This window comes from Taudactylus pleione, unplaced genomic scaffold (genome assembly GCF_031769625.1).
Source record: "Taudactylus pleione unplaced genomic scaffold, aTauple2 ptg000634l, whole genome shotgun sequence".
In the NCBI taxonomy this organism is placed as follows: domain Eukaryota; kingdom Metazoa; phylum Chordata; class Amphibia; order Anura; family Myobatrachidae; genus Taudactylus; species Taudactylus pleione.
Window position 1 is genome coordinate 1676761 of NW_028285036.1, and position 23721 is coordinate 1700481.

Genomic DNA, 23721 nt, shown 5'->3' on the forward strand with positions numbered 1-23721 from the left:
ACCATTAGCACATCCGCAGGGACTGACTCATCTATATCCAGTCTGGCCATTAGCACATCCGCAGGGACTGACTCACCTATAACCAGTCTGACCATTAGCACATCTGCAGGGACTGACCCACCTATAGCCAGCCTGACCATTAGCACATCCGCAGGGACTGACCCACCTATAGCCAGTCTGAGCATCAGCACATCCGCAGGGACTGACTCACCTATAGCCAGTCTGAGGATTAGCACATCCGCAGGGACTGACTCACCTATAGCCAGTCTGACCATTAGCACATCCGCAGGGACTGACTCCCCTATAGCCAGTCTGACCATTAGCACATCTGCAGGGACTGACTCATCTATATCCAGTCTGACCCTTAGCACATCCGCAGGGACTGACCCACCTATAGCCAGTCTGACCATTAGCACATCCGCAGGGACTGACCCACCTATTGCCAGTCTGACCATTAGCACATCTGCAGTGACTGACCCACCTATAGCCAGTCTGACCATTAGCACATCCGCAGGGACTGACTCACCTATAGCCAGCCTGACCATTAGCACATCCGCAGGGACTGACCCACCTATAGCCAGTCTGACCATTAGCACATCCACAGGGACTGACTCATCTATATCCAGTCTGACCATTAGCACATCCGCAGGGACTGACCCACCTATATCCAGTCTGACCATTAGCACATCTGCAGGGACTGACCCACCTATAGCCAGTCTGACCATTAGCACATCCGCAGGGACTGACTCACCTATAGCCAGTCTGACCATTAGCACACCCGCAGGGACTGACCCACCTATAGCCAGTCTGACCATTAGCACATCCGCAGGGACTGACTCACCTATAGCCAGTCTGACCATTAGCACATCTGCAGGGACTGACCCACCTATAGCCAGTCTGACCATTAGCACATCCGCAGGGACTGACCCACCTATAGCCAGTCTGACCATTAGCACATCCGCAGGGACTGACCCACCTATAGCCAGTCTGACCATTAGCACATCCGCAGGGACTGACCCACCTATAGCCAGTCTGACCATTAGCACATCCGCAGGGACTGACCCACCTATAGCTAGTCTGACCATTAGCACATCTGCAGGGACTGACCCACCTATAGCCAATCTGACCATTAGCACATCCGCAGGGACTGACCCACCTATAGCCAGCCTGACCATTAGCACATCCGCAGGGACTGACCCACCTGTAGCCAGTCTGACCATTAGCACATCCGCAGGGACTGACCCACCTGTAGCCAGTCTGACCATTAGCACATCCGCAGGGACTGACCCACCTGTAGCCAGTCTGACCATTAGCACATCTGCAGGGACTGACCCACCTGTAGCCAATCTGACCATTAGCACATCTGCAGGCACTGACCCACCTATAGCCAATCTGACCATTAGCACATCCGCAGGGACTGACCCACCTATAGCCAGCCTGACCATTAGCACATCCGCAGGGACTGACCCACCTATAGCCAGTCTGACCATTAGCACACCCGCAGGGACTGACCCACCTATAGCCAGTCTGACCATTAGCACATCCGCAGGGACTGACCCACCTATAGCCAGTCTGACCATTAGCACATCTGCAGGGACTGACCCACCTATAGCCAGTCTGAGGATTAGTTAGAGACCAGCAGTTGTATCAGAAACAACATTGTGCCAAATGCGATATAATTTAATACAGAGGTCACACCTCTCGTTCCAGGCTCATCTCTATGCAGATGGACAACCCCTTGGAGTGCTCTGTGCTCACGGACGACATAGATGAGGAGGAGGTCTGGTTATATTGGATCGACAGCAATAAGGAACCACATGGGAAGGCGATACGACACCTCGCACAGGAAGCCAAGGAAGGCACCAAAGCTGATCTAGAAGTATTGAACTACTACAGGTGCGAATCCTTACTGGCTGTTCACAAAGAGTACGCCCACACCCATATACAGACTGGCCACATGTGTCACCTTACGCTTGGTGATCCAGTAGGGAAATGGGCACACAAGCATAGACCAGGCACTGTAAGGACGTGTACGAGTTACTGCGATCTGAGGCAGACCTGCACAGAGACGTATACACAACTCACTATGCCCCGATGTGGGAGATATACATAACTCACTATGCCCCGATGTGGGAGATATACACAACTCACTATGCCCCGATGTGGGAGATATACACAACTCACTATGCCACGATGTGGGAGATATACAGAACTCACTATGCCCCGATGAGGGAGATATACACAACTCACTATGCTCCGATGTGGGAGATATACACAACTCACTATGCCCTTATGTGGGAGATATACATAACTCACTATGCCCCGATGTGGGAGATATACATAACTCACTATGCCCCGATGTGGGAGATATACATAACTCACTATGCCCCGATGTGGGAGATATACACAACTCACTATGCTCCGATGTGGGAGATATACACAACTCACTATGCCCCGATGTGGGAGATATACACAACTCACTATGCCCTTATGTGGGAAATATACATAACTCACTATGCCCCGATGTGGGAGATATACATAACTCACTATGCCCCGATGTGGGAGATATACATAACTCACTATGCCCCGATGTGGGAGATATACATAACTCACTATGCCACGATGTGGGAGATATACATAACTCACTATGCCACGATGTGGGAGATATACACAACTCACTATGCCACGATGTGGGAGATATACACAACTCACTATGCCCCGATGTGGGAGATATACACAACTCACTATGCCCCGATGTGGGAGATATACATAACTCACTATGCTCCGATGTGGGAGATATACACAACTCACTATGCCACGATGTGGGAGATATACACAACTCACTATGCCCCGATGTGGGAGATATACACAACTCACTATGCTCCGATGTGGGAGATATACACAACTCACTATGCCCCGATGTGGGAGATATACATAACTCACTATGCCCCGATGTGGGAGATATACATAACTCACTATGCCCCGATGTGGGAGATATACACAACTCACTATGCCACGATGTGGGAGATATACACAACTCACTATGCCCCGATGTGGGAGATATACACAACTCACTATGCCCCGATGTGGGAGATATACACAACTCACTATGCCCCGATGCTACAGAACTGGCTGCAGACAGCTATGATGTAATGTACAATGCATATGTAAAAGGGTTAATGAATTGCAGATGGGTACTTGATAAAATCTGCTCTGTATTTATATATTTAAAGCATATTATATGTATATTTTATAAGAGCAGAAGACCATTTATTGTTGCACACTCAGATCTGTTCATGCTGTACTTTCTCCCTGCACAGGTACCAGCTGAACCTCTTTGCACAGATGTGCCTGGACCGGCAGTACCTAGCCATCAACCAGATCTCCACGCAGCTGTCGGTGGACCTAATCCTGCGCTGTATGTCTGACGAGAGCCTCCCCTATGACCTGCGCGCCTCCTTCTGCCGCCTCATGCTGCACATACATGTGGATCGGGACCCCCAGGAATCGGTGGTCCCCGTGAAGTATGCCAGGTTGTGGACCGAGATCCCCACACGGATCAGCATCCACGAGTGAGTTCTCTCCCCCCCGTGTGTCCAGCAGAACGGAATAAGTGTTTGTAAATCATGGTTTGGGGAAGGATTAAGTATAAATAATAATAATCTATTAGCATTAATATAGGAGCAGCCATACCGCTTGCTCAGGTGAGGTAAAAGTAAACATTACTGGGTACCCATCACCTACACAGGGTGTAGGCAGCCATTGTGTGTGCTTCAGCCTATCCTTTCACAAGGACCCATATGCCTGAGTGATGTTACTAGATCCAAGCAACATTGGCTGCGTTCTCCAGGCTATTAGGCTACCCCAAAATGGCTGCCTGCACGCCCCTGACGGATACATTTTTGTGTAGTGCACATCAACGAAACCTCTCTGACTGGACACAAACATATTTTCTAACAGGCCATTGCGCTGCGAAGCATTAAGTTCAAAAATGGTGGCGCTGTTCATAATAATGAAATAAAATAAAATGGAGTTTTATGGGAAATGTCACTGCATTATGTAAAGTACATTATAGATTATTATTGTAATATATGTCTAAAATGCCAATGCTGGTGTAGTTTTTCTGCGCCTGTGTGTTATAACCTCACTGTAATCCCCCCCTGACCGTCTCTCCATTCCAGTGACTTTTCTGCTCTCAGTAAATTGCGATGGATTATATGAGAAGCGTTGGGTGTATTGGAAATAATGATAGGTTAAGGTGTGTTTGACTAGGGTAAGAGCGTCTTATTATAGTCAGTCTGCTCATGCTCTCCACTGTGTACCCTGCTTATCAGATTCATCTATCAGTCAAAGCAGCACCGTGTATTTCAGGAGATGAGCTGATCTTGTAGGAGACAGTGACCTGTCCACTATAGTGATTGCGTGAGTGAGGACAGGGCTGAGGCAGTGTCCTGATGTGAGAAGGGGAATAAGATGAAAAAGGAATTCGTAGACAAAGTTATATAGTGGAAGCAGGAAGCCACAGACTGAGAGTTATATAATGGAAGGAGCAGGGTCCCCAGCAGCACAGAGTATATCAGGAAATGAGTGATGTGTTAGTGAGGACAGGGCTGCATGTGACAGGGGCAGTGATATGATGTGAGGAGAGGAATGGAGGCACCAGGAAGCCACAGACTGAGAGTTATATAGTGGGAGGAGCAGTGTCCCCAGCAGCACAGAGTATATCAGGAAATGAGTGATGTGTTAGTGAGGACAGAGCTGCATGTGACAGGGGCAATGACATGATGTGAGGAGGGGAATGGAGGCAGCAGGAAGCCACAGACTGAGAGTTATATAATGGAAGGAGCAGGGTCCCCGGCAGCACAGAGTATATCAGGAAATGAGTGATGTGTTAGTGAGGACAGGGCTGCATGTGACGGGCAGTGACATGATGTGAGGAGGGGAATGGGGGCAGCAGGAAGCCACAGACTTGAGAGTTATATAGTGGGAGGAGCAGGGTGCCCAGCAGCACAGAGTATATCAGGAGATGACGTGTTAGTGAGGACAGGGCTGCATGTGACAGGGGCAGTGACATGATGTGAGGAGGGGAATGGGGGCAGCAGGAAGCCACAGACTTGAGAGTTATATAGTGGGAGGAGCAGGGTGCCCAGCAGCACAGAGTATGTCAGGAGATGAGTGATGTATTAGTGGTGACAGGGGCAGTGACATGATGTGAGGAGGAGAATTTAGGCAGCAGGAAGCCACAGACTGAGATCTATATAGTGGGAGGAGCAGGGTCCCCAGCAGCACAGAGTATATCAGGAGATGACGTGTTAGTAAGGACAGGGCTGCATGTGACAGGGGCAGTGACATGATGTGAGGAGGGGAATGGAGGCAGCAGGAAGCCACAGACTGAGATCTATATAGTGGGAGGAGCAGGGTCCCCAGCAGCACAGAGTAACTAGAGGAGTCTCCTGGTTGTAGAAGATTGTGGTATCAAACACAACTCTTTATTAAACATCTAATTTGTTTTTCTTCATTTGTGCTGCCAGCTATGACTCCTTTACGGACTCATCCAGAGATGAGATGAAGAGGAAGTTTGCTCTTACCATGGAGTTTGTAGAAGAATATCTGAAAGAAGTTGTGACTCAGCCTTTTCCTTTTGGTGACAAAGAGAAGAATAAACTAACGTATGAGGTACTGGGCTGTATACATGTGACTCTCATACCCCCTAACCATCACCCCTTGTTACCTCATTAGAACCTTCTCCTGTTATTGACTGGTCTTGTCTGAACACTGCTGGACCGTACCACAATGCAGCAGCTTTTCAGGACCTCAAAGGGTCGGGAGATTCCAGAAGCTGGAGATTGAGGCATAAGATGTACAGTAAATGGGGCACTTGGTGGGTCGGGGCATTCATTGATTTATTAGCCTCCAGGTTTCAGTCCTGTCCTCCAGCACTGTAATATGGATCTGTCTGTATAGTGCGGACCAAATGTGGACGCTGCCAGCGTTGTCTTCCCTGGTAATGCTCCAAATGGCCGAGTTCTGAATCTTCCCTAACACGTTCTCTATCTCCCTGTCCTTTGCAGGTCGTTCACCTGGCTCGGAACCTCATCTACTTTGGATTCTACAGTTTCAGCGAGCTGCTTCGGCTGACCCGGACGCTGCTGGCCATTCTCGACATTGTCCAGAACCCCATGTCTTCGTACCTGGAGAGGATGAGCAAATTCCAGGATGGAGGTAAGGAATAACCAATAATGTCGCTTCTTTTAATTGTATCTACGTTTTTATCTCCATATCTTATATATAACATTGCCAAAGTTGGCCTTTCCTGCTGTAGACCCAATGTTTGAGCCTGTTGCTTGGGGCTCCGATGCATAGTATTTGCCTAGGAATCCTGGCTAATGCCACGGTGACTATACTTGCTGGGATAGGGGTGCATTGTTCACTATGGCAGTCAGGTAACCCAGTGGCCTCCAGTCTACTCTGTTGTTAGACCCAATCTTCTCACGATTCACAGCCTGCCCAACATATGCACCTTTATGCCACAGAACAGACCTGAATGAAGTCTGGTTTTTATTCTCCTTCAACACAAGGTTGGACTCAATCTGAGATGAAGTCTTCCTTGTCCAAGCTGAAGTCTGATTCCATTGACCAAGAGCTTCTTGTTCCTCCCAACATGGCATGTGGTTCTTCAGGGTTGTTAGTGGAAGATCCTTTCTTCAGTGAGAAGCTTTAATCCTCCATCACAGGTCATGGGGTGGTGTCCTGCAGCTGCTCCTTGAACTTCAAGAATACCCCCCCCACCACCACCACCACCACCTTCAGTCCCTTTTTAGACTCGCATGACTGGTCTGTGTTTTTGTTCTATTTGGTTCTGTCACTCAGAAATTACCTCATAGTCTGATTTAGGCCTTAAAATACCCAATATGTTTGTGAAGGGTCATCATGTCAACATGAAGTTCTTGAGATCCTCCAGACGTGATGTGTCCCTAGGAGATGGTAGATTGCTGAGCCTATGGGGCACTTTCCTCCACTTCTTTCAAGTACTTCCATTCAACCTGGTGTCTGCACCACAAGACTTAACCAAAGTCAGAATGGCACCTCTGTATCTGATTTACCATTTGGTGTATCGGCCCGATTATTGAAGCCCTGGGGGTAAATGTAATAGCCTGCGCAATGCGGGCATCGACGAGTTCTCTGCAAGAATGCCCGATGTTTTAATGGGGCAATTATTTAAAAGGCAAGACCAGGTTGGTTTTGCCTTTTAAACCATTACCCCTTTAAAACATTGGGCGGTCTTGCCAGGAACTCGCCGATTCCTGCATTGCGCAGGCTATTCCATTTCTCCCTTGGAGTGTTATAGCTGTTTGGTCAGTTGTCTTCATTAGAACCACCTGCCATGATGGATAATACTGGGTGCTAGAGTTTAGCTGCTTTGCTGATTCATGCCCAGCTTTGCTTTTGGCATTGGGCAGAGTTGGAGGCACCGCTTAGAACTCCCATGTGTCCCTGTTTTGCTAGGTCATCCTTGTTTTTAGAACTTAAAAAATTGTTCAGTTAGGACAGACACGTTATAAAAGATGTGGGGTCTCAGAGGCTGCTTACTGGCATTTACTGTGGGCAGTAGCGGCTCCAGGCACGGGCAAGCCGGTCCGTCGCCCGGAGCGCTACTGTTTCCGGAGGGCGCAGGAAACGCCCACCTCCCTCCCAGCGCTATGGGCTATATTTAAGCTCAGCTGGGAGGGAGCGGAGGAGGGAAGGGGCGGCAACGCAGGACGGCGCTGGGCGCAGCGCAGCCTAGCGCCGGCCCTGACTGTGGGAATGTAGGGACGTGCGCAGTTTTGGTGGAAGGTTTGGGGTTGTATCTGTGACGCTGCTTCCACTCGACCCTCTTTTATTAGGTTTTTCTCTGGAAGACCCCTTTAATGCCACGACCTATAAATGTCTTCTAGCTGCTAATACTAACCGAGGTTATTGCAGCTAGAAATTGCCTTGGGGCTACTCCCCCTGATTTGCATAAATGGATTGCATTAGTAAATCACACAATACAATATGAGAGGTATCCGTACACTTAACAGGAAGTTCCTGGGCAAATACCATAAATTGTGGTCCCCATGGTACTCCATCCCGGTATGGTGTGTCAGCTTCCGGTGAGCCGCCATGATGAGCGTGGTACTACGCTTTGACAAATATTTTTTGTTATACATCTGCTAACAGGAATATATAAATACTCTGTACTACTAATAAGGACTTGTGTCTGTTTGACTCATGTCTGCAATTGGCCTATGTACCTGTTTGTTTTTTTTCATATGTGACCAAAACGCAGGTGCGTCGCGGCCATTTTCAGGGGGATGTCTAAGATCTGCACGCAGTAAAAAAAAATTCTCCGGCGCCTCAGTTCCTGCAGCCATTCTGCCCTACGATAGAACTACTCAGAATTCCGATATTCTTCTGATCGATCTGCGACTGTTACTGCATCCTTGTATGTGTCGTTTGAATTTGCGAAGCCGCCAGTGGGCGTCTTAATACAAATCCCTGCGGCTGCGCCATTTGCATATTTTCGCGCTGTGTACAAATTTGCGGCGGCATTAGCGTACCTCTCCGAATCAGGCCCTAGGGGGTATATTTACTAAAGGTTGATTTTAATCTATTTAAAATCAATCAACATCGATGTTGTGTTTCTGGGGCTAAATCACACATTTACTAAGTCAACTTTTGAATTGATTTTTTAAGTATTAGTAAATGTGTGATTTAGCCCCAGAAACAAAACATCGATGTTGATTGATTTTAAATCGATTAAAATCGACCTTTAGTAAATATAGGGCCTGATTCAGACCCACTCGCGAGCGGCTGTCTGTTACAAATATATATTTTTTTATTATGAATACGTATAGATGGTAGATGTTTGGCCGGTAAGCCCCAGTCTTGGGCAATATAATGTGAGCGGTTATTGCACAGTTATATCACATCTACATAATTCCATAGGCGGTAAATGATCCATCTCCGCTCATCAGCACTTTGCGAGTCCCTGCCGGAAAAAAGAGCCGTCGGATTTAATTTCGTCGCAACGTCTTCAAAATCCGTCTTACATGGTGGTGCGGGGTCAGCGCAATGTCCGTCGCCTGTTAAAATATTCGGCTGAACGCTATTGAGTCGTATCGCGCTGAGTTATAAATCTTGTTAATGTTACTGCCTTAATTTTACCACTTTTTCTTTTTTTTTTCTTTTTTCTCATCCGTTTCTTTTTTTTTCGTTCCCTCGTCTGCCAGTCTGAAGTGGGGTATAAATGGCATATGTTCCCCCTTTGTGTGCTGGAGCTCTTATCATAGCTTTTAAACCTGCAAGGTAGAATGTGTCACTCATACAGCAGGCAGGTTAATGAGCTGCTACAATAGTCAGTGGCTTCGGGCCATCCATTGTCTCGCCAGTCATTAGCCCGCTCGTATCAAGTGCGGGCGAGTTCATTGTGGATATGAAACGGCAGAACGGATGGTCCTAGACAGCTCGGCTCGTAATTTAGCATGTTTTAATAGTTTTTCCAGGCTCTTAATTAGCAGAAGTTTAAGCTGTCAGTTTGTATTGTATATAATACCTCGCTTCTTGCAAAAGAGAAGGAAAAAAAAAGTTTCTTAAACGACCACTAAAAACGCAGATACGGGAACATTTAATAGGAAAAGACATTGTGTAAAACTCATAAATATCTATTTAAAAGTTTCCGTACCGTGACGGGAGTTGGGAAGGTTTGCCCATTGTGATGGGTGCTTGCTAATGATTTCCTGTAAATCTTCTCAATCACCGATATCTGGCTGTAGCGAGCGGTTGTTGGTTGACCAGAGACCTCGTTCTTTGTTTGTTTTGGCGTAGAAAAAGAAATATCACAGTATTAATGCAATAATTCATTATAGGGCACTTCGGCCTCTTGGCGTTCCTTTGCTTGTTTGCGCTTAGCAGAGGAGCCTGTATGTAGCATGTTACACATGGTTTTATGTTTTTCCTGTATCCTCTGTCGCTACCTCTTTTCTATTATTTATTTTCCGGCTGACATTGTATAATGCCGTACATATGACTAGCCCCATAACTATAGTGTTACTATCATGCATGTCACAAGATTGACATGAGAGCTCTGGGATAAAGGGATGGTGAGGAAGAGAAGACAAACAATGACAACTGTACGGGATGGTCAGCTCTGCTAGTAGACCAGGGCTGGGATCCACCGACACGGCAGCCGATCAGGTAAGCTATACAGACTTACCGATCGGCCGCTCGATGTGTGTCCCCTGAGCTGTCAGTCACCGGCGAATGAGCGTACCGGCTGGTCGGCTGACCGGCCGTACACATGGCCAGATTTGCAGTTATATCTGCAGATATATCGCCCATCTGCTGTGCTGCAGAGCAGGTGAGATATGTCAGCGAATGACATCGTTCACAGACATGTCGGGTACACAGCAAACCTGGGGTCTTTAATGGTAACCTGCCAGGAAATCGGACTGACACCTTACGTATGTGATGGTCTGGTCCCGCAGTGTCATGTATATGGGCTTTTATTGGACGCCTGATAAACACAGTCTTCCGTGTTCGTGTTGGACTAGTCTTAAGGGTAAATTTACTAAGATGGGAGTTCTATTAAGAAGTGATGTTGCCCATAGCAACCAATCAGATTCCAGATATTATCTTCTAGAAGGTGCTAGAAAAAATGAGAAGTAGAATATAATTGGTTTCTATGGGCAACATCACTTCTTAAATAGAACTCCCATCTTAGTAAATTTACTCCTTAGACTCTTAGGGCAGGATGTACTAAGCATCGCTTCCTGTAGGTGGCGTTACCCATCGCGCAAAGCATTCCGGTGCTTTGTATATATGGGGAATGTGGTAAACCCCCGAAAACGCCATTTTCGGCTGTTTTACCACATGTTCGCCCTTAGTGCACCCCGTCCTTCTATACATACTGTATATCAGTTGTTAATGTAGTTTTCTGTGTTAAAGGGGAAAAATCTATCTTTCTTCAGGAAAGGCTTGTTTATGCTGATGGTGGTAGCCCTGGATTGTAAGGTCCTCCTGGCATCTGTCTGGAAGTTACGATGAAAATAACCCAAATAAGAAATGTACATCTTGTGCCGGCCTGGCCAACCTGTGGCTCTCCAGCTATTGTGAAACTACAAGTCCCAGCATACGCTCCAGGCGAGCAGCTGGTAAAGCGTGCTGGAGAGCCACAGGTTGGCCAGGCCTGGTCTAGTGACTAGTCCTGGGTGAGCCCGCGTCAGTAAGAGAGCTGAAATGAGTCCCCTATAGCAGCCGGCTGTGTGGTTTTATGGCCAGGCCCATATCCCCGGGTTACTGATATTCTCTCTTACTGTTCCAGGTAACAACGTCATGCGGACCATTCACGGTGTGGGGGAGATGATGACGCAGATGGTTCTTAGCCGCGGGTCCATCCTGCCCATGGCGGTGCCCGACGTTCAGCCTGGCCTGCACTCCAGCAAACCGACCGCCGACCATGAAGATATCACCGTCATGGACACCAAACTGAAAATCATCGAGATCTTGCAGGTGGAGAACACAACTATGTAATATGTGTCCCGGCTATAAAAGATCTCCAGCCCTGTGTACCCTGGTATTCTGTAGGTGCCCGCGCCCCCTTTACCCTCTAACCTGGACACTCTGGGAGTTGTGCCACTGCGTCATAATACAGCTCAGTGTACCATATGGAACACAGTCCAACTTACTGTTCTCACGCTGATTTTGTAAAGAGCCGCAACATTGTCCTATCAAAGTGAGAATCTAACCGCTTGTCATTCTCATTTGACACAGTACGTATGGCCTGATGTTGTCAGCTCACAAGTAGATAGGTTAGGCACATCTTTAATACGTGTTGGTTTTTTCACCAAAAGGCAGCAGAATATATGACATCATGAATCCTTAATTATGAGGTTGTCAGGTTATAACTAGTGACCGTTGGCCTCACTGAGGGCACTTTCCGCGCATTGGGAGTGGTTGCTAGGGAATAACTCACAATGTTATGTAGATTACCTATCTGTCTTCACTTTGTGTAGGCTGTGGCCACAAGTTAAAGACTAATAAAGTGAGGTAAAATAAAATATCAAATGTAAAATAAAATAAATAAAGTAAAATAAAATGTAAAATGAAATAAAATATCAAACTGGGATCTGGCAGTTTAACGGGTCCTACCGAGATGCGTCTGACTGTCCTGATCAGGAGATCCTGGATAAATTTATAGGACAGAGACTTGGACAACCCTGACCAAGGCCGATACAGCAGGAGAGTTTGTTCCGTTAGGCTTGTTGGGGAACCTCCATAATTAATGGAGCACAGCTAAATACCAAATTTATATTTTATCTCACTTAGACCCGTATTCAATTAGCTGCGGAGAGTCTGCTAAGTTTCGCCTGCTGGACTTTTCGCCTACATCGCGTGTTTTTGGAGAAAACACTTTTCGTGCGCGCGGCCGCTTTTCTCCCTATTCAATTCCAAAGGGTGCGAAAAACGCGTCCCGGCGAAACTCAAACAGGCGAAAAGTGCTGTCAGATTGGGGGAAATCAGTCTGATACTCCCCAAAAGATGCACTGACATGGAGGATCACTATGGATATCCCCGAATAGCCCCGCTGAAGGTATTAGTTGTGCTTAAATGTTCTCAATAGCTGCTGTTTAGCGTCTTTGCACAAGTGGTGAAGAAGAGCATTTAGCAGGTTTGTTTTGCAAAAATAAGTTGTCCCAGCAAATTTGGGGTACATGAAAATGGGTGCTAGCAAGGTAAAAAATCGCTAAAGTGAAGTTTAAAAAAAAACGCACCTTCAGCAAATACCTGCAATCAAAAAAACACCTGGGGCATACATTGGGACCCCCCTGGAGTCTATTTTGCTCGTTTTTAAGTTTGTCCCCCAACTTTGAACTTTTTCGCCCCCAAAACGAAAGTACTTTTTTGGGGTGATCTAAAGTTTTTTTGTTCAAACTTTTTTTGACCCAGTTTACCTTTGGGGGACTGTCCCAAAGGCTACAGTGGTGTTTCCGCAACTTTGCACCCCAAACCCCCAATTCTGAACTTTTTTTTCCGCCTGCATTCAGAGGCAAATCTTTTCCGCTGCTTACAAGGTGCAGACTTTTCGCACCGGCGTAAAGTCTTCGGAGTTGAATACGGGGATAAGTTCTCGCCTAGCGAAATGACATCATCGGCGGAAACTTTTCGCCGAAAACGGCTTATCGCGGCCAATTGAATACGGGCCTTAAAGGGGTTTGTCCACTTTTGAAGGCGTCCTCGGTACAGGCTATCGGTACTGGCTATCACTAGTGCCTCCGAGTCCCTACAGTTACCTGAATCCAGTACGGGGGACATGACCCTTCTCACCGTCCATGGTCCTAATATGAGGACGGGTTTCATAGTGCAAGCGGTTTTCTGCCTCACTTAGAGCTGATTTCTGCCAGTGTATGGAGGGAGGGGTCTCAATTTGTTAACAGGACATCCATAGCGGACATCCCCTTTCATTATGCCCAATTTTGAGCGGAATTTGCTTTTCAGATCCAAAGTGACTCGTCCAGACCATTCTCTAAATATGTTTTTTATTTTTAATAAAATTTTTTTAAAAACTTGTGGTTTTACGTGTTGATGTGAATGTGGCGCGTGTATCATTTTGTGTCTCGCAGTTTATACTCAGCGTGAGACTGGATTACAGGATATCTTACATGCTGTCTATCTACAAGAAGGAGTTCGGGGATAATGGCGCCAGTGTGGAGAACTCCACGGCGTCTACCATCTCTCCCCCCGATACGCCCACAATTTCCGGTGAGTTGTAGAAGTGTGTGATATTTCTTACTGTAATTGTAACCTGAGGTGATGATTGGAGACAGGGGCGTAACTAGGTATTTGAAGGCCCCATAGTAAAAGTTTGTACGGGCCCATATGTGCCACCCAATGGTGAAAAATGTATATAACACAAGTAACTTTGACTAGCTATGGACCCCATTGCAGCTGCACCCCACCCCCTACACTTGTGGTAGTTACACCCATGATTGGAGAGCTGGGTTCCAGTTTAGTTGTTATAACAAATATTTTTCCCTCTAAAGCTGTCGTTCCGGATATTGATGAAATCGCCGCGCGGGCAGAGACCATGTTTGCTGGATGGTGAGTGAGTTCACATTTGGACATTATTTCAAAGCAAGTGTAGAAAAGTGCTTAATTTTATGTCTGAAATAATGGTCTTTAATTGAATGTTATGCATGTTATTTGCCCAACTCCCCCCCCCCCCCCCCCCCCCGGGAGGAAAGGAGTCCGTTATACTGAAATGGCGAATAAAACGAGGGACGGCGAAATGATTCCTAAATCTTCATCATTTGCAGTGATTGGCTGGCAGTGTCCTATGAGCCTCAATCATAGTTATGCGATCTCCCGACGTTCACGCAATTGAGCGATTATCGGTGGTCCGCGCATGTCACAGTCGCAATGCGCATGAGCGGCATTTGAATTGCGCTTACAGTGATGATTCATTCGCAAATGTGATTGACAGGAAGCGAATGTTTTGCGGGAGGTTACAGGGAGTGGCGGCTATAACAGAGGCGCGTCCCGGCCATTTACGGCTGTATCTGCGTTCCAGTTAGCCAATAACATGGCTCCGGCGTCTCACTTGTGGCGGTCTATCTGAGTGACCACAGACACACTCAGGGAGTCGATGTTTGCATGATCTGCGTCCAGTGCTGCGTATGTGTACAGCTGCGACGGCTCCGGTGGGCGACTCGGTACGAGTCACAGCGTTGCATTAGAGTATTTACTCAAATCGCATCTGCGGGCAGCAATAGCGCATAAATTAGTATCAGGCCCTGTGTGCTATGTTACAATGCTGTATGGTCTTAGTTTAGGGTGACCTCATTCTTTACAGGAAGACCGTCTGAAATACACAGGGACAAGGTCAGTTAGTTCCATGTAGCGCTAATCATGTGATATGTGAACGCTTTTCAGGTTAAGTACATTAATCTCTGATATAGCTGATGTCTGCTCATATTCCTGTCATCCATATTTGTTTTTTTTAAGTAAAGAGAAGAACCCTGTGGAACTGGACGATGAAGGCGGCAGAACCTTCCTGCGAGTCCTCATTCATCTCATTATGCACGATTACCCGCCGCTGCTGTCCGGGGCCCTTCAGCTACTTTTCAAGCACTTCAGCCAAAGAGCAGAGGTCCTGCAGGCCTTCAGACAGGTACGAGCAGCTCCAGACATACTGGTGTCTCGTGGCGCATTGAGACCAGGGGCTCGATCCAATTAGGTGCGAATTGCAAGTAGCGAGTTTGTTTCTTGAAACCCGCACACATGGCTACGAAGCGCACTCCCGACAATTCTCCAATCCAATTAAAAATGTCTATTCGCTCTACTCGCAGCGGAGGGGTGCGACGTGACTGCCAAGTGAGATTTGCGAGAAATGCAAGAAAATGTGGGGAGACCATCCTGGACCCCTCAAAATGGATAGTTTCGTTAGCAGGCCCGTATAGACGGCTGTTTGTGGCCATTAGGACGTACTGTAGGTTTTCATATGGTGTCAAATGGCTGATTTGTGCTTTTTTTTTTTTTTTTTAAATGCAAGAAAATTAAAAATAAACAACTTTTTGTTTAATCTCAAACGAATGAAACTAAAAATGCAAAAAAAAAGGTAGGAAAAGGGGTGATTTTGGGGTACTATGAGGGCACCTTGAAAAATGGAAAAAAAATTATAAATACAATTATTTTATTTTTTTTACCCCAAAAAATGACATGTAATTATTGGACTAAATAAGCTAATTAGAAACTTCCAGTTGCCTAATTGGTCATTAGGGGGGTGTCCAAGGGGTTCAGCACAGGGTCCCGACATTTTAACCTTAAAATAAAGATTTTCCTTTCCATCTCTCACCCTCAGGGAGGTGTGAGTGGAAAGTTGCGAGTTCAGTCCGACCAATGCAAGTTGCTAATTGGATTGCAAAATGAATTCGCTACGCGAATTCGAAGTGAAAATCGCTCCTCGCATCCCGCAATTCGCACTTAATAGGATTGACCCCTAGAAGTATGAGGACACGTGTATAAGGAGCATGGGGGTAATCTGCACAGCCCTCTGCAAAAAAATGAGCTTGCTCTACCTATTTATTGCTATAAAGCAAATCTCTCCCCCCCCCCCTCCCCCCGATGGCACAAAATCTTGTTGTTGCCTGAGGGTGTATAAGTGGATGGATTCATGTGTTTAGCCTGCACCCCCCGATCTTCTCAGCTCCTACCACCTGAAGAAACATATTTGTATTTGCAAAGACTGACACCTTAACCCCGTAAGTCCTCGCACCTTCCTGTAAATATAGGCGCATGTTACAAAACAACGTTTGCTCTGCGCCTGCATAATCAGCTTTCCATATTGCCGGTCTCCATATTGGCGGTTTGGTTGTACGGTGCTCTACCAGAAATTTTTACCAGACAATGTCCACTCATGATGATACACGTTATACGGTGTTTGCAAGACAGGAGTGATCTCTTTTTAACTATTAATCCTGGCTTATGTCATGTCCTGTGTGCAGGTTCAGTTACTGGTGTCCAATCAGGATGTTGACAACTACAAGCAGATCAAGGCCGACCTGGACCAATTACGGCTGACGGTGGAGAAGTCTGAACTTTGGGTTGAAAAGAGCAATAGTTACGAGAACGAGGAACTGGGAGACGGGCAGGCCAAGGACGGCAAAGAGCAGATTAGTGAGGTAAATTATACATCTCAGGTCTTCGGCTTCCCTTTCATTTACCGGCTGATTAAACAAAGATCTGAAAATGGTAAAGACAAGTCCTCTGCACCCCCTGCCAGGAACACGGAGTATTGTACGGTGCAACCAGATGGTAAAAGTTCGGACCTACTACAGCTTTGCTCTCATCATATACAACACGAATGTAAACACACACTAAAGTACGGGTTTTTAGAAGTGGTGATGTTGCCCATAGCAACTAGTCAGAATCTGCTGATCATTTAGCACTGATAATGGTTAGAATCTGGTTGGTTGCTGTGGACAACACTTCCAGTTCTAAAAACCTGCAGTTTAGTAAATATACCCCTCAGTCTATGTTATGCTAAGCAACTGAGTATGTACAGGTGTATGCACGGGTGTGTGTTTTAATTGTGAACTTTTAAAACCTTGATACAATTATTTTGATTGATTCCTCTTTGTCCCCAAACACCATCAATCTCGTCCTCCCTCTAGTGCAACCACAGGACACTGCCAGACCCTCACGTCTTCATGCTTGAGAGCATAAAACAGATGTTAGAATGCTGCAGAGGCCGCAGCGTCGCTGAGCCGCACTTTACCGCCCTGATGGTATAGAGCCCACAGGGAAGCTGTGTGTCCACGGCTGGTTGCGCTGGAATATGACGGAAGAGGGAATATGGACTGTTTTCGTAGCACAACTTCTCAGAGCGGCTTTCAGAGAGGCAGGAAGGCACATGGAGGAATTCCCTAGCGGAGCTTCTCAGTGCGGCTTTCAGAGAGGCAGGAAGGCACATGGAGGAATTCCCTAGCAGAGCTTCTCAGTGCGGCTTTCAGAGAGGCAGGAGAGCACATGGAAGAATTCCCTAGCGGAGCTTCTCAGTGCGGCTTTCAGAGAGGCTGAAAGGGACATGGAGAAATTCCCTAGCAGAGCTTCTCAGTGTGACTTTCAGATGGGAAGGAAGGCACATGGAGAAATTCCCTAGCAGAGCTTCTCAGTGCGGCTTTCAGAGAGGCAGGAAGGCAATGGAGAAATTCCCTAGCAGAGCTTCTCAGTGCGGCTTTCAGAGAGGCAGGAGAGCACATGGAAGAATTCCCTAGCGGAGCTTCTCAGTGCGGCTTTCAGAGAGGCTGAAAGGGACATGGAGAAATTCCCTAGCAGAGCTTCTCAGTGTGGCTTTCAGGGAGGCAGGAAGGCACATGGAAGAATTCCCTAGCAGAGCTTTTCAGTGTGGCTTTCAGAGAGGCAGGAAGGCACATGGAGGAATTCCCTAGCAGAGCTTCTCAGTGCGGCTTTCAGAGAGGCAGGAAGGCACATGGAGGAATTCCCTAGCAGAGCTTCTCAGTGCGGCTTTCAGAGAGGCAGGAGAGCACATGGAGGAATTCCCTAGCGGAGCTTCTCAGTGCGGCTTTCAGAGAGGCTGAAAGGGACATGGAGAAATTCCCTAGCAGAGCTTCTCAGTGTGACTTTCAGATGGGAAGGAAGGCACATGGAGAAATTCCCTAGCAGAGCTTCTCAGTGCGGCTTTCAGAGAGGCAGGAAGGCAATGGAGAAATTCCCTAGCAGAGCTTCTCAGTGCGGCTTTCAGAGAGGCAGGAGAGCACATGGAAGAATTCCCTAGCGGAGCTTCTCAGTGCGGCTTTCAGAGAGGCTGAAAGGGACATGGAGAAATTCCCTAGCAGAGCTTCTCAGTGTGGCTTTCAGAGAGGCAGGAAGGCACATGGAAGAATTCCCTAGCAGAGCTTTTCAGTGTGGCTTTCAGAGAGGCAGGAAGGCACATGGAGGAATTCCCTAGCAGAGCTTCTCAGTGCGGCTTTCAGAGAGGCAGGAGAGCACATGGAAGAATTCCCTAGCGGAGCTTCTCAGTGCGGCTTTCAGAGAGGCTGAAAGGGACATGGAGAAATTCCCTAGCAGAGCTTCTCAGTGTGGCTTTCAGGGAGGCAGGAAGGCACATGGAAGAATTCCCTAGCAGAGCTTTTCAGTGTGGCTTTCAGAGAGGCAGGAAGGCACATGGAGGAATTCCCTAGCAGAGGTTCTCAGTGCGGCTTTCAGAGAGGCAGGAGAGCACATGGAAGAATTCCCTAGCGGAGCTTCTCAGTGCGGCTTTCAGAGAGGCTGAAAGGGACATGGAGAAATTCCCTAGCAGAGCTTCTCAGTGTGACTTTCAGATGGGAAGGAAGGCACATGGAGAAATTCCCTAGCAGAGCTTCTCAGTGCGGCTTTCAGAGAGGCAGGAAGGCAATGGAGAAATTCCCTAGCAGAGCTTCTCAGTGCGGCTTTCAGAGAGGCAGGAGAGCACATGGAAGAATTCCCTAGCGGAGCTTCTCAGTGCGGCTTTCAGAGAGGCTGAAAGGGACATGGAGAAATTCCCTAGCAGAGCTTCTCAGTGTGGCTTTCAGGGAGGCAGGAAGGCACATGGAAGAATTCCCTAGCAGAGCTTTTCAGTGTGGCTTTCAGAGAGGCAGGAAGGCACATGGAGGAATTCCCTAGCAGAGCTTCTCAGTGCGGCTTTCAGAGAGGCAGGAGAGCACATGGAAGAATTCCCTAGCGGAGCTTCTCAGTGCGGCTTTCAGAGAGGCTGAAAGGGACATGGAGAAATTCCCTAGCAGAGCTTCTCAGTGTGGCTTTCAGGGAGGCAGGAAGGCACATGGAAGAATTCCCTAGCAGAGCTTTTCAGTGTGGCTTTCAGAGAGGCAGGAAGGCACATGGAGGAATTCCCTAGCAGAGGTTCTCAGTGCGGCTTTCAGAGAGGCAGGAGAGCACATGGAAGAATTCCCTAGCGGAGCTTCTCAGTGCGGCTTTCAGAGAGGCTGAAAGGGACATGGAGAAATTCCCTAGCAGAGCTTCTCAGTGTGACTTTCAGATGGGAAGGAAGGCACATGGAGAAATTCCCTAGCAGAGCTTCTCAGTGCGGCTTTCAGAGAGGCAGGAAGGCAATGGAGAAATTCCCTAGCAGAGCTTCTCAGTGCGGCTTTCAGAGAGGCAGGAGAGCACATGGAAGAATTCCCTAGTGGAGCTTCTCAGTGCGGCTTTCAGAGAGGCTGAAAGGGACATGGAGAAATTCCCTAGCAGAGCTTCTCAGTGTGGCTTTCAGGGAGGCAGGAAGGCACATGGAAGAATTCCCTAGCAGAGCTTTTCAGTGTGGCTTTCAGAGAGGCAGGAAGGCACATGGAGGAATTCCCTAGCAGAGCTTCTCAGTGCGGCTTTCAGAGAGGCAGGAGAGCACATGGAAGAATTCCCTAGCGGAGCTTCTCAGTGCGGCTTTCAGAGAGGCTGAAAGGGACATGGAGAAATTCCCTAGCAGAGCTTCTCAGTGTGGCTTTCAGGGAGGCAGGAAGGCACATGGAAGAATTCCCTAGCAGAGCTTTTCAGTGTGGCTTTCAGAGAGGCAGGAAGGCACATGGAGGAATTCCCTAGCAGAGCTTCTCAGTGCGGCTTTCAGAGAGGCAGGAGAGCACATGGAGGAATTCTCTAGCGGAGCTTCTCAGTTCAGCTTTCAAAGAGGCAGGAAGGCACATGAAGGAGTTCCCTAGCAGAGCGTCTCAGTGCAGCTTTCAGATGGGCAGGAAGGCACATGGAGAAATTAATTAAAATATCTTTCACGGAGGCTTTAGGAATCCTGTAGGTAGATATTGCAGGTGACTTGCGGGGTAGTTTATCGTTCAAGTCACTGACTTGGGGTCTAGAACAGTACCTAGTGTCAAATGTATAAATGCTTTTGCAGTTAAGAGCGGTTCTGACAGATAAGGAAAGGTAAGATTACATTAAGGTTTGCATACAGGAGAGAAAATCGTTATATATATTTCTAGGTTTAGTTCCTGTTTAATATTAAAGTTTCCCTGTTATTTAAGGGGGAACAAAAATGCTTCTGAGCAGTCTGACATGTTCCCATGACATTCGGTTCTGCAGCTGAGCACAAAGTGTAATGTCAGACAGTTCTCATACTTCAGACAATAAAGATTTCACATCGCGAAGGGTCCAGGGACGAAACCCAGCTGCCATCTTGCCTGCTCTTTAATTAGGACTTCGGAGACCATGAATGAAGGATGATGAATAACCGGTTCTGTGTCACAGCGTGATGGCAAACCTCTGGATGTTTGTTATAAAGCAGAATCTCATACCCGTACATATAACGGCAGATGTCCTTCGTGCCAGAGCAGAATGTGAGCCGGCTTCGTTTTAAGATTGTAAGCTCCTGGGGGACAGTGCATCACCTCCCATTAGTCATGTACCTGTCACATATATTTATGTTCCTTATTCAGGTTGAGTCGCAAGTGTAAGCTGTAAGACTTTTGTTCTGTCTCATCTTCCATTTTCTGTTTTTTTCCCTACCGCGCCTGCGTTGCTAGCCGCAGTCTGCGTCAGTTTTCGGTCTCAATTCTGACTTAACGCTCTATGCGACGAGGCGGCTGAGACCGGGGCTGGAATGTGCGAGGAATCACGTGAAGTGGGTGTGGATGCAGATGCGGTGGGTGCATTGTTGCAACAAAAGTACAGTGAAGGCGCGATGTGGGCGTGTATTCGCACATGGAGACTAACATGGCCGCCCGGAAGTCTCAAACGCAGCCTCCTGTCGGGATCTGACTTGTGTCCGCTCTGACCCTGGTGTAAGTGTAAGACTGATGGTGATGATTGATTGGTCGCAGTTGTGAGAAAATACACCCATTTATTCATATACACGATCACTGTAGGAGCAGTGACTAAAAGGCGCATTACGCGGCAAGGAGCATTTGTATTACAGAAGTAAGACTGATTCATGCACAATCCGGCAAGGGGAAGCCTGCACATAAGTGGTGGAATGATTAAAAAAAATATATATATATAATTACTTGGTAGAGTAATTCAAATGCTCCAAGCCGCCTGGCTACTTACACTGTACAACAAATTAATACTTTTAATTTGTTTCCTTTCTAAAAATAGTCATACATTACTAATAGTCATACATTACTAATAGTCATACATTACTAATTTGAGGTCAAGAAAAACTGAAATGGTTTCAGAATGTTGTTACTAGCTCTATTTTTTGAGCTACACAACTTGCACTATACTGTACGTACATTAGTAATATAATCATAGTGAAAAGCTATTTTAATATAATCTAATATTTTCTTGATAGAAAATAAATAACAGTTGTTTTAATTCAATCAATCACAAATAAGAACACAAAACGAAACAAACATACAGCATAGGAAACAGACATACAGCATAGGAAACAGACATACAGCATAGGAAACAGACATACAGCATAGGAAACAGACATACAGCATAGGAAACAATCATACAGCATAGGAAACAATCATACAGCATAGGAAACAAACATACAGCATAGGAAACAATCATACAGCATAGGAAACAATCATACAGCATAGGAAACAACCATACAGCATAGGAAACAACCATACAGCATAGGAAACAACCATACAGCATAGGACACAAACCTACAGCATAGGAAACAAACCTACAGCATAGGAAACAAACCTACAACATAGGAAACAACCATACAGCATAGGAAACAGACATACAGCATAGGAAACAATCATACAGCATAGGAAACAGACATACAGCATAGGAAACAGACATACAGCATAGGAAACAGACATACAGCATAGGAAACAACCATACAGCATAGGAAACACCCATACAGCATAGGAAACAGGCATACAGCATAGGAAACAACCATACAGCATAGGAAACAGACATACAGCATAGGAAACACCCATACAGCATAGGAAACAGACATACAGCATAGGAAACAACCATACAGCATAGGAAACAGACATACAGCATAGGAAACAGACATACAGCATAGGAAACAGACATACAGCATAGGAAACAACCTTACAGCATAGGAAACACCCATACAGCATAGGAAACAACCATACAGCATAGGAAACAACCATACAACATAGGAAAGTACTATGTAATATAGTGGCCTATACATGGGGGTGCTTTCTCTTTGCTTGTCGCTTGTACTCCTCTTCTGGGACATCTCTTGTCACTGTCACCTACCCTGATATCTTTGTTCCATTGCTGAGATGTCTTGGTGGAATCGCTCCCTATGCTGTCACTCAGTGCACCACAGTTCTCTTGTCTGGGTAATCCCGTGAATCGCATATATTTGAATAGGGGAGGGGACAAATAACTGATTCATTTAATTGGGTCATTAGGCCCCGCCCCCTGTGTGCGGAAGGCAGATTGCTGGTAAGATTCTCTCCATTCTGCCCACGTCACTAGGAATACCCCGACATCGTCATACATGGGCTATATCTCGGAACTCAGAGCTAACTGAGAGTTTATGTCATATTTATTCTTTGCATGCTGACATCAATCAGAAGTAACTATTTTCACATCGGAAACATTGTCATTGTTGTGCAGTGATATTAGCTGCACTGTACAGACCATTAACTTCCATATATATTTCCATTGCGTGAAGCGATTTTAAGAAATTTCCATACTTAGTGACGCCACGGCTCCAGCCGCAATCCAGTCTCCTCTCCGCAAGGTCAGACAGGGGGAGGGGGTGGAAGCCGAGGGGAGGGAGTGACAACCAAGGGGAGGTTGGGGAGGGAGTGGCAGCCAAGGGGGGGGGTGACAGCCAAGAGGAGGTTGGGGAGGGAGTGGCAGCCGAGGGGGGGGAGTGACAGCCAAGAGGAGGTTGGGGAGGGAGTGGCAGCCGAGGGGAGGGAGTGGCAGCCAAGAGGTGGTTGGGGAGGGAGTGGCAGCCGAGGGGGGGGAGTGACAGCCAAGAGGAGGTTGGGGAGGGTGTGGCAGCCAAGAGGAGGTTGGGGAGGGAGTGGCAGCCAAGAGGAGGTTGGGGAGGGAGTGGCAGCCAAGAGGAGGTTGGGGAGGGAGTGGCAGCCAAGAGGAGGTTGGGGAGGGAGTGGCAGCCAAGAGGAGGTTGGGGAGGGAGTGGCAGCCGAGGGGGGGAGTGACAGTCAAGAGGAGGTTGGGGAGGGAATGGCAGCCAAGAGGAGGTTGGGGAGGGAGTGGCAGCCGAGGGGGGGGGGAGTGACAGTCAAGAGGAGG

At 47.2% G+C, this 23721-nt stretch overlaps 1 protein-coding gene across 1 annotated transcript in view; it reads left to right on the top strand.

Moving 5' to 3' along the window:
* ITPR2 (inositol 1,4,5-trisphosphate receptor type 2) overlaps positions 1-23721 on the top strand; it is a 318547-nt gene that overhangs the window by 147288 nt on the left and 147538 nt on the right. The window contains exons 18-26 of the mRNA XM_088454805.1: positions 1711-1896; positions 3321-3572; positions 5532-5676; positions 6072-6222; positions 11345-11532; positions 13644-13782; positions 14064-14121; positions 15025-15190; positions 16524-16700. Coding sequence (XP_088310931.1) covers positions 1711-1896; positions 3321-3572; positions 5532-5676; positions 6072-6222; positions 11345-11532; positions 13644-13782; positions 14064-14121; positions 15025-15190; positions 16524-16700 — 1462 coding nt within the window. The remainder of the gene's footprint in view (positions 1-1710; positions 1897-3320; positions 3573-5531; positions 5677-6071; positions 6223-11344; positions 11533-13643; positions 13783-14063; positions 14122-15024; positions 15191-16523; positions 16701-23721) is intronic.